Consider the following 12,290-nt stretch of genomic DNA (forward strand, 5'->3'; position numbering starts at 1 on the left):
AAGGGAAAGCTGTCAATGAGCACAACACCAGACCCATCTGAATCACTGAGATGTGGGCAGCGATTCAGGGGACTGGAACCAGATCCCAAAATTTCCCTGTTGAAGCTTCTAAAACCTAGTCATATGAAACAATCTAAGAAGGGAACATCAGTTGTTTGAACTGCTTATAACTGAAATAAGCGGTTCAAACAAGCTGTTTCTGAAATCAGCCCCTCGTTCACTGATAATCACTGTTTATTAGACACACAGTAGATTACTCTAGATTGAGGAGTAGATTCAGACCCTCATGAATCATCATCATTTTGTGTAATCACTGACAGGTGTAGTGTTGCACAACTGTAATTTTCACACCTGTTAAGATTTGGTATGGGGAGTGATTTTGGACAGAATAATAGATACATGTCACCTGTGAAAACTTTAAAAAGACTCATGAAAGCTTTTGGCATGGAGAAATTTGGACATGAGTCTTTAAATTTCATTTGATGATCAAATGATCAGTGCAACATGTAGATTTGAACACTAATATCTTGCATATTCATTATAGTTGGACTTGCATCTTTAGAGCAGTCATATTCAACATTAGAACAACACAAAGAGCAGCACACAGAGGCAGATTGATGTCCCTGCCCTCTGACACGCCTGCTAATTTTAGAACTTACAATTAGCTGATTAATTTGCAGCCAAGAGTCAATATCTGCACATACACACACACACACACACACACACACACACACACATGTTTACGCACTCAGACTCGGTGAGAGTCAGGGCTTAAAGTCATTCATGCTAAGTGGTAGTGAGTGTGATCAGTCTAATCCAGGTCCTGTGGCGAGTCCAGCTGGCAGGCAGGACAGGTTGGCGAGGGCGCTCTTACAGCAGCCAATCACACCACTGATCACCATACAGGAGGTTTCATTAGTTGATGCTGTGTGCCCGATAACACGTGGACTGTAGACATGATCAGTACTACACTGGCTGTCTGTGGCTCTAAGTCATTTTTTGGGTTTCACAACTAAATATGAATATGTTTGATAAGTAGTAATTACATGTGTAATGTAGTATCATCCTGCTACAGTCTTCTTCACCCTGTCCAGTTTAATATTATACATTATACAATGAGCAATCTAATGCAATTCAGTACAACAGCTCTGCCATAAATTCTACTTTTACGAAACTCATACATTCTCACTTTTTGTTGACATTATCAGAAAGGTGATAATTCTACTATATGTTTATTATTGAGGTCATAGTGGGTGGTGGTGGTGTACTGGAGTGCATTATATTGAAAAGTGCCACTCTCATGTATCTCATCTTGACTATTGCTCTGCTGTGTGGTCAAGTGGAGGGAAAAAAGGACTTGAAAAAACTAAAAACTTGCCCAAAATAAAGCGGCACGCCTTGCTCTTCAGTGGGGAAATAGGTCCAATACCTTACATATGTATAAATGCCTATCATGGCCTATGGTCTCTTTTACTTTTTAGGAACATCTATGTCAACAAAAAACCATATTGTTTGTACAAATTACTTCATTACACGAGTAATAGACATAGCTATTCTACCAGGCAGGTGGTAACGGAGCGTTTTACAGTGACCATGCCTGAATCTAATGCAATGAAGAAAACAGTTATGTACAGAGCTATGTCTATATGGAACTCCTTACCTACAATCATAGAAAAAAAAAAAAAAAAACAGTTGACTTTCCATCTTAATCATTTTCAGCAAATTATAAAAAATGGTTAATATGGCTCACTGTGGATAAACTATATTATATTGATTAGTATTGTGCTATGTATCATCATAGTATTATAATAAGATTATTGTGAAATGTGCTAGAGACTATAAAACCTCTATCAGCTGTTGTGTCATGACTGTAGTGTCATCCACAAGCTATTTTCTAATCAGAGATGGCACTTTTGTTTCTTTTCTTCACCATTTAACCTACGTTTTGTGTTTTTTTTTCTTTATAAGCTTTTTTTTTCTTTTGATTTCATCTTGATTTGTAATGTATGTATTTTGTGTTCAATGTGGACCTCAGAAAGAGTAGCTGTTGCCTGGTGTAATGGCTAATGGGGATCCTAATAAACTAAACATTAATGTGCTAGATTAGTGCATTAGATTGCACAGGTGTTCCTAATAAAGTGCTTGGTGAAAAAATACATCCATATATTAATGTTAATATCAAATATCGGAGAAAATGGCCTTAAATCATTAGACACTAGCCTACGTGTCCTAACCAATAAGATTCAGACTGAGGACAGTCAGTAGGAATTGTATTGTTCAAGATGCAGTAACGCTATCTTCTCCTCTCTTTATCCTTAGTACAGTGTGGGAAAAGTCCTGCATTACTGCTGAAGTACATACAGTATCCAAGCATTTATCCTACATTGTTCCCCTCTGCTGGAATCACTTCTGGCAGTTCTGTCTGTGAAAATGTGGCACAAAAAGTTGTAGAAGTTGTCAGTATTGGTAATATAGATACATTTTGAAGTAAGTACTACTATATCACAGATGGATTTGTGAAACCTATTTAAGTCAAACCATTCATTCACACACATAGTAAGAAACCCTTTGAAGCAGCAGCATACGGTGAATACCTACAGCCACCCTGAATGTGCCTTTAATCCACTGAGATCAGTCCTCAGTTCTTTACAGCGCTGCTACATTAGAGTCAGCAGGCATTCTCAGCACGCAGATCGAAGAGAGATGAAACTAAAGTCACCTCCTATATCTGCCTGTCAGCACATCATCGTCCTATTCCATCTCAGGTTACAGTGGATCATTAACTGTTGAATGATCCTTACTGATAAAAACAAAGAGAGATCTTCACATTATCGCTTTACAGCTAAACTACTACAGTTTTCCTCTCCTCTTGGAATATTTATTTCACATCTGGACTTCGATCTTCACATGATTTAGCTGATCTCATCTCCTCCTGACATTGTGTATTTCAAGTATACATGTTAAAATGATCATATGATTGTCTCTTGTAACATTTGTATCCCTTAAAAGACTCTGTTTCTTCAGTCAACATACAAGTTAGCATGTTAGCATATGACACATAATCATAGGTGATCAACAGTATGTCATGCAGTTTACGCAATATGTGTAGGGGTTAGACAGTTAGAAATTGAAAAAAGATCAAGTATTGTTGTTTATTTACGAATTCTGCTTATCGTGGCCTTTGAAAAAAACAGTTTGCCCAAGACCTTTGTGATTTAACAACACCAGCTCATGGTGTAAAAGTTGCTAGCTAAAAAGGCGAAAAGATGACATTAGAAGCTAGAGAAACTTCATGGGAGCTGTAGTTCTTTGTGAAAATTAATGATTGTTTATCTTAAACCAGGTTCAATCACAACATCTTCAAATTACAGTAGCAAGTTCTGCAGTAAGATAGTCATTTATGGCAGAATATGAATAGTAAATCCCAGAACACATTTAACTGTTTAAGAAGAACCAATAAAAATTGGAGATGGCATTGAGTCACAGAAGCTAGTGGAACAGTGGCTAGCCAAGACGTGACATCACAGCTTTGCATGTTATAAAGGACATATTATTTATTATTAATGGATGCAGACTTGTGAGTTTGATATCAATCTCTAATCACCATGAATAACGACAACAAAAAGCTAATATGATGTTAGCTATCTAATTTCGTTTCGCAGATAAATGTGTTAGCTGGCTAGCTATCTTAGCTAAAAACCTATATCAAGTTAAATCTCAATCTCTTCACAAACCCATGTCAGTTGTCATTAAAATTAACTTATCAAGCCTTGAATCTGCAACAAGCTCTTAACTAGCCATACGGTAGCATAGAGGAACTACAAGTTTCTTGAAAAGTTTTTTAAGTTAATCGAAATTTTGAGAAATTGAGTAGAAATTTCAACAGGTATAGTTGAATATTATATATTTCACCCTCAGCACAAAGTAGAAGCAGGTAGGAACAACTGGAAGAGAGAAGGGACAATTTTTTTTCTCATTGAGAATCAAAGTCACAATGTCAAACCAGCCCAGCTTCAGCATTTCTTTCATCTGTGTCTCTAAAAAATTATGTGTGTTTCACAAATAGCTTTTCCTACTTGTTCTGGTTTCACTTCGACTCTTCTACAGCGTTAGGTTCCAATAGCCAGTTTGCATTTTGGATCAGGTTCCCAGCAAAATACCTGCATTTGTCATTTTTGCCAGTTAAAATGATAATCATCCCCAGTGGCAGATTGTGTCAGCAGTGGGTGAAGCTAAAGTGAAATGTTTTGCTTTTTGCATTGGGATCTCCAGTATTTGGATCAAGCAGCTTGTGAAAAATAAGCTGTAAAAGTCTACGCCTGTGATTGCAATATGTCATACAGATGTTTGCGTTTTTTACAACTTCAGTTAGTTGCAAATGTTGAAATTTTACTCAAAACTGGAATCCAGGTTCAATGCTATTGAACAACACTAACCTCCCATCTCCTTTTTAAATATCAGACTAAATCTAACCATGTATTCTGCGTTTCCTTATTGCATTATTATTAGGTCTTGATCGAAAAGAGCAGTCCCAACAAAAATGATTTAAATTGATGCGTCAATGAAATACTCTTTGTGTTGAGTGATTTGGTTGCTGACGCTGAAGGGAAACCCAGGTTAGGGTGAAATGACTCTGCTCTGATCTGAACTGACACAGTAAACAGGATGCAGTTCATTTAAAGGGATATACCACGATACTACTACTGCTGCTACTGCTGGCTCCCTCCAGAGAGCACTCATTACTGAACGCTGCCAAAGGAACCAAGGCTAGCTGTTTCACTATCGTCCTGCATTTTCTAGACTTGTTTTTATGGACATATTCATCGTTTGACTTAGCATTGTTCCCTCCCCTTTTCTGTACTCTTATCAGAATATACTGCTAACCCATCTTATGCATAAATGTATTTATTTCATGAGCCTGGAGGATCTTGTGTTAACAGCACAATCAGGGTCAATCCCATCAAAGCCAGTATGTCCTGTCAAAGTGTCCTTGAGCAAGACTCTGAAACCCTAGCTGCTCACCTACTGTTTGTCTGTTGGAAAAAAAACCAAACAAGTCAGCTGCATGATGTAGAATTATGAATACTTATTCTCTAAATATAGGAATTTGCCAAGAATACTGGCACCAATAAACAAAACAGGAACCTATTTACCGAAGCACTGCAACATATTGCACAGCTACAGATGAACCATTTTCAGAACTGACCCACTGCCAGCACATACACACACACACATACACACACACTCACATACACACATCTAACAGCATACACAAACACAGATACACAGCTATCCAATGCTGTCTCATTCTGAAGACAGGATCCTCCCAGTGCGCACGCACACACACACAAACACACACACAGTAACCCATTTATTCAGCTTGATGCCACTGCTGCCTCATTCTAAACACAGGATCCACCCATACACACACACACACACACATACTCACACTGTAACCCATTTCCACAGCTCATGTTAAAAACAGCAGACCCTCCCAGTCTCCCTACCTGGGTGCCGGCTTGTGGCAGCTGTGGGAACAGAGCCAGGGTGGTGGGTCTCTTTGGTCGATATTTGTCCATGACAGCACAGGTTGATTCCCCTCTGACAGGTGACAGCTTCCTCCCTCCCTCCTCCTCTTCCTCCTCCTCCTCCTCCTCCTCTTCTTCTCCTTTATTAAGCCGGTTTAGGCGCTCCTCTGCTTGGACAAGGCCTCCCCCACCCTCCTCTACCTCCCTCTCTTCCCCTTCTTCCTCCTCGGTCTCCTCAGCATCGATCAGCTCCAAGCTTGGATTCTGGACACACCCCTTCCACTCCCTCCCTGCTTGATCATTGGCTGGGCATAGTGTCACATCATCATCATCACCATCATCTTCCTGGCAGGAGCAGAGCAGAGAGGAGAGGAGAGGAGAGGCGAGGCAGAGAGACAGAGGGAGGAAGAAAGACAGACAGAGAAATGGGTGGGTGGTGTTGATGAGAGATGGGTAAACGAGGATTGACAGAGAGAAGAAGGCAGGGAGGAGAGAAAGAAAGAGATGCAGAGAGGGAGAGAGAGAGAGAGAAAAAGAGAGAGAGAGGGGGAGGAGAGGAAATCAGCCCAACCAATCAGAGTGAGGCATGACATCATCAGCTCGTCTGCCTGTGGCATATTCTGTAAGGCTAATAAACACTGCCAGTGTGCCTGTGTTGTGTGTGTGTGTGTGTGTCTGTGTCCCAAATAAGATTATACAGTAACAGTGATTCCATGGAGAGACAAAGGCGACAGACCAGTTTGTATTCAACCAGTCAACAAACAGTCAAAAGATCACCCGTCGAACCAAGAACCAGTCACTCACTTCATCCACCAGCCAATTATATTAGCTAACATACCAGTCAATCAGTCAGTCAGTAAGCCAATAAAACAGTCAGATGTTTCACCCAGTGAACCAACAATCCAGTAAGTAATGACATGAGCCAATAAACCAGCCAGCAAACCAGCCATTTAGCCATTCATCCAACTGTCAACCAACAGCCAACAGTTAATCAACAATTATTCAGCCAGCCAGCAACTAACATGATATACTACTAACGTGTCAGTCGCTCAGTCATTCCAGTCCATCAGTCTAGCCATTTAGCAAAACAGTCAGTTGGCCAATAAAAGTCACTTCTGTCACCCAGTTAACCAACAAACCATTTTGTCATTAAGTCAAAAAATCAGCCTGCAAACCAGTCATTTAGCCAGTCAACCAAGCAGTTAAATTAACAACATTCAGACATTCAGATAGTTAATCATTTACTCTTTCAGGTCCACAAACCAGTCATTCAACCAGCTAGCACCTAATGAACAAGGCAGTCATTCAACCAATCAACAAACCCCTATTTCAGCCAGCCAGCAAACTTGCCAGTCAAAACCAAGAACCAGTCAGTCACTTGGTCAGCCAGCCAGTTATATTAGCTAACATACCAGTCATTCAGTCAGTAAGTCAATAAAATAGTCAACTGTTTCACTTGGTTAAACAATAATACAGTCAGTCATTAAGTCAGCCAATAAAGCAGCCAGCAAACCAGTCATTCAGCAAATCGACCAATTAACCAGCCATTCATCTAATATTGCCCAAAAAATTGCCCAGAGTATCCCTAACCCAAGGATAGCAATAAGCAACGCAATATTATGGGCAACTTCTGATGTTAAACAGTACCCTGGGAGTTGCCTCAGCATATTGGATAGATATTTTATTCTAGTTCACTGTTGCTTGTTGCCTGCAGCATTGTCCATAAAACTTACAAATGTATCACTAACGTTACCCTAAGCTCAACCAATATCAATAATGGAGGGAAGTTTATGCTTTGTTAGCTAAAGCTAGATATTTTGCTATTGCCCTTTGAATATGAAAATAAATTAAATGTCTTTTGAGTCAAATATTTATATTTACAGTACACATTTAAAGTTTGGCTAGTATTGGCTTTGTGGCTTGCTAGCTTGCTCATGTTTGCTAGCTAGCTAAGTTTTACCTTTTTATTTTTTAGCTATGCATGCTGTAAAAATGTAAACATCTAACGTCAAATATTACTTTCAGATTGTTTATATAGAAATATAGCAATGGTCATCAGTTTTGGCTGGTAGCAACCTGGCTAACTGTTAGCTCACCTATGCAAGCTAATGTTAGTTTACTTCCATGGATGCAAAATGCTAATGTAAAAAGCAAGTATGCATTTTAAAATCCTCATAATAATAAAGCTGTAGTTGCAGACTGGTGTAAATTAAATAGTAAATTTTAAAACTTTCATGTTGAATGTAGCACCTTGTAATCCGCGTATTTTAGCACAGCTGTTTTATTTTCCTTTTTTTTTTTTTTTTTTAAATTTGCAGGCATCAGCAGTAGGGCTTTCTGTGGTGGCATCACAAACATTGATTGGCTGAGACAGTTGTTGTTGCAGGGCTATCATACAAAATATTGGTCTCAGGACAACAACCACTTGGAAAAATCAGGATGTGCCCCATACAGAGCTTTTTACTGGAGAAACCATCTTCTACATCATAAGCATTAAACATCTTAATTTTGGTTGGTGCATCTCTCCTACCTGGTCAGGGTATTGGTCTGTGATCTCAGTGAGTTCAGACAGGTCTTCATCTTCAAATTCATTCAAACTGAAGTCACTGGTCAACCTGAGGAGCATCAATGCACGTAAAAACACAATTTGAAACTAAAAAGAACATTTGACATGACACGAATGAAACAATGCAGACCAATGGACAATGTATTTCTGTGGATTCTGGACTGTGGAAGTTTCTCTACTGGGATGGTGCTGGCTACATGGAAATTCAAAATCTTCTTTCAACACTGCAATCAGTATTAAAATATACATGGACAGTTTTATTTTAAAACTTTGATCTAAGACTCTGGTGAAGAGTCACAGTGTGTAAGTGTGGACATTCTTTTCATTTTTTTGCTCCTAATCTTAACAATATCAGATTAGTCATAATACAGTAGTTCCAGGTAAGGAATTTCTACCTTTACACATTCCAAACTAAATAATGCTGCTCAAAACTATGTTTGGTAGATGTGCAGCCCATAAAATCTGATTAAAGAAAGAGATGTGACACTCTCAAGGCCAAAGAAAAAAAATGTATTCAAAGATTAAAAGCAGGACTTTCTATTGTGCCATCTTTATCAGATATGCAACACCAAAAAGTCACACTTTTCATTTCTAAAAGAAAAACAGAACAGTTAGAGAACAGTTGCACCTCTTTTTATCTGATCTTACTATTATCCCTTCTAGATTGGGTCACATGTGAACCCAATCTAGAAAGGACAATAGTTAATTCAACAAACATATTTAGATTAAATAAAAATACTAATTGCATGACTGGAAATACTAGTAGTGATATTTGAACATTTAACAGTATGGTTTCCAAGACAGAACTGGTTTCCAGGAATAATAATGTCCTAACTGCAATGTGCTGCCAAGTTACTGCCTGACAGTGTCTGATTCACCAAACCTTGAATCCAAGTCAACTCCACAGTGTTCCTGCAGGTCATGTTTGATTTAAGTTTCTAGTCTTAAGCATCCAGATAATGATGCTAAAGAAGAAAATGAAAATATCAGAATCAGTATACCATTTCTCCCACTGATCCTCCAACTTCTCCCCATTCTCAGCAGGGTCCATCACTAGGAACAGCAACATGGGCAGGGCAGGTGTGGGGGCACAGCAGCCTCCCTGGATAATGCTAAATATTAAATATTTAACATATATTGAGTTCTCTCTATTTCCTGTCTTTTGGTGACTAGACCCAGTTCTATGTTTGAGCCATTCCTAGGTCTTGCAAGCCAAGCCCTTGGTCTTCTGAAGGTTTCTGTTTCTACTGTATTTAGAGCACTGGGCCCACTTAAATTGCTTTTGCACCTAGTGAAGCTGTTGTCCTGGAAGCGATTACATCTGTTCCTAGATTTTATGTTCACTCAAGCCTATCTGACTCTAGTGAGACCAGGGATTACTGGGACCAACACAAGTCTACCAGAGATTGTTCTTCAATGTGCTGGTCCTGGTTCAACTGTGTCCCTGTTCGCCAACTTCTAGTGTTGGGTGTTTCAGTCAATAGAAGCTACTGCTACAGCTATACTGCTGGTTTACTGGCACAGAATTCCTAGGTCTACTGAAGAGATGGCACTGGGTCTACTGGAGCAGCAGACCTGGGTCAGCTGAAGATGTGGTCCTAAGTCCTGATTCTACTAGAGTAGCAGTCCTTGGTCTACTAAGATCTAGTCCTGGGTCTAATTGTGTTGTGGTCCTGGGTCTACTGAAGAGGTAGTCCTGGGTCTATTGATGTAGCATTCCTGGATCTACTGAAGAAGTGATGCTGGGTCTGACCAAAGTAATGTTCCTGGGTCTACTGAAGAAGTCATCCTGATTTGACTGAAGTAGCGTCCCTGGGTCTACTGAAGAGGTGGTCCTTGGTCTACCAGTATAGTCTCAAGAAGAGCTAATCCTTCTTTCTGATGAAGCAGGGAGGAAAAAAACAATAACAGTCTGATCTGTTGTTAGATGAAAAACTCTCCCTGTGTTGCTGTCCTCAGCACAGTAAGACAGAAGCATGCTTCTCTCTCAGAGACATCTAGTGAATGCCCTTGCTGCCCCTCTCTCTCTCTATCTCTCTCTCTGTTTCAAGGATAGGGAGAGCTGCTCATCTAATCGATCAAACAGCCATTAACAACCACTTCCTCTCCTCTCAACACAACAACACTGCACATTTCTCTCTCTCTCTCTCTTCATTCCCCTTACTGTTGTCTGTGTTAGTTTTGTTCTTATAGTTTCTTTTTTTAATTTTATCACTGGGACTCACATCAATAATCACATTCCTTTAGAGGTTCTTTATACATGACTGTCCACAAACAGCCCTGCAAAGTCAAAATACAGTAATATAACTGAGGAAGTTTAGTTACTGAACTTATTACAACAAATGTATTGTTACTCTAGCGTTTATTGTATGTGTGTAATTAGTGCATTTTTAAAATATTAAATCTAAATACTAAACGTGGCATTTACCTTTAAAACACAAAAACAGAGGTTAATGCTGTTTGGACAAATTGACTCATTAGGGGACCTGAGAGAAAAAATTATGGGCACCCCATTTCCTCCCAATCTTTGTGCATTGTGTATGTAGCCTTACTTTCAAGTGTCCATCATAGTGAACACAACAGTGTTCATGGCAGTTTCATTACATTTTGCCTGTTGCCCCAAATAACCACTACCTTTTTTGCAGGAACACTATCTGTGCCCTCAATTAAGTTTGTGATAATTTAATTAAACAAAATCTATTTAGAAATGTGTATCATTTAAGCATAATATGAACTGAAATAACAGGACCCTTCCATGAGACAGGGCCACAGGATAAGGTAATATTTGTCACTTTATCATTTCAGCGAATATTGTCATTAAGCGGTAGATACTGACATGCAAAAATTGTGCTATAGTGATTTAAAATTATGGACTGTTCCATCAGGATTAAAGGATCATTTTGGTTGTTATTACAACTTGGTCCTTGGTTACACACCAGAAATGTCTGTCTCTAATAATCGCTCATTGCTCAGGAAAACTGAACTACAATACGTCAAAGGTGAACCTCAAAGTTGGTCTGTAAACTGTGATGGATGTTTACAACAGACAGTTTGAGTGATAATTGATCGATAGCCCTTGTTTTCTACTCCAAATAAGTGAATTACCTTTAAAACAGCTTCACATTGTTAAATTCTTCACTTTTATTTGAATACAGGGAAATGTTGTATCATTAAAACTCACAGACCACTACACTCACCAAAGTATTCTCCTCTATCCCTTACTATCTCTTTATTTCCTATCTTTCATATATTCCTTTTTATCCTTATCTTCTTTCATCCATTTCCCTCTTATATATCCGTCCATCCAAAGTCTAGTCAGCATCAGCAGGTCTGTGGTATGAAGACCACCCCCCACTCTGGTGCATTAGGACTGCTGGAGCTTGATGATAGGGGGATGTTCAGGCTAATACACAGTAACCATCAAAACCTAACCTGAACAAACAGAGAAAATACATACAACATGTATTTGTTATGAAGATATTAATGTTGAGGATCAGTATGTGTCAAGTTCAGGTTGGTGCACAGTGAAATTTAATTCGAGGTCTATTTTTGGATTCCCATCTGTCCATAAAAATGGCTATTACCAAACACACACACACACACACCACCCCCTTCCGTCTCAACACTGTCCTGTTCTGACGGTAATGTATCGAGTAACACTAGAGCACATCAGTCTGCAGAGTCCTGATATCCTTTACAAATCATCAGGGAAGGATGCAGCCACAAAGTCCTGATGGACACCTGAACATTGGATGGACGGATGGATGGATGAATATATGAAAAAATGGAGCACAGGAAGGAGGGAACAATATCAAGAATATGTAATACTGTATTTGAATTTGATGCTTTACAGGCAGGTTATTATCAAAGACAAAATCTAACAAAACGGAATATTATTATTATTGTTATTATTATTTACCTTCATATTAGAATAGTTTTACATGATGATACCTTTACTTATTTACATTTTTAGTGATTTGCCCAGCGACTCTTATTTATATCACTGTAGTCAGTGATCAATATTTGGTCATCTGTTGTTGTTAATCTCTGTTTTTCAGTGATTTTGAATGGTTTCCAACTGTGATGTCTTTATATACAGTCTATGATCTGACTGAATGAGAGAGCAACCACCAGAATGAATGAAATGGTTCAAATGAAATCATTATTACTGCTGCTACTAAGTATTCAAAGTAATT

At 38.9% G+C, this 12,290-nt stretch overlaps 1 protein-coding gene across 1 annotated transcript in view; it reads right to left on the minus strand.

Moving 5' to 3' along the window:
- The window catches only part of LOC137182480 (C-Jun-amino-terminal kinase-interacting protein 1-like), a 31,243-nt gene extending 25,114 nt beyond the window's left edge, over window positions 1-6,129 (minus strand). The window contains exon 1 of the mRNA XM_067588715.1: window positions 5,508-6,129. Within this exon, the coding sequence (XP_067444816.1) occupies window positions 5,508-5,579 (72 nt within the window). The 5' untranslated portion in view covers window positions 5,580-6,129. The remainder of the gene's footprint in view (window positions 1-5,507) is intronic.
- Window positions 6,130-12,290: the final 6,161 nt, after the last annotated feature.

Source organism: Thunnus thynnus, chromosome 5, assembly GCF_963924715.1.
Source record: "Thunnus thynnus chromosome 5, fThuThy2.1, whole genome shotgun sequence".
In the NCBI taxonomy this organism is placed as follows: Eukaryota; Metazoa; Chordata; class Actinopteri; order Scombriformes; family Scombridae; genus Thunnus; species Thunnus thynnus.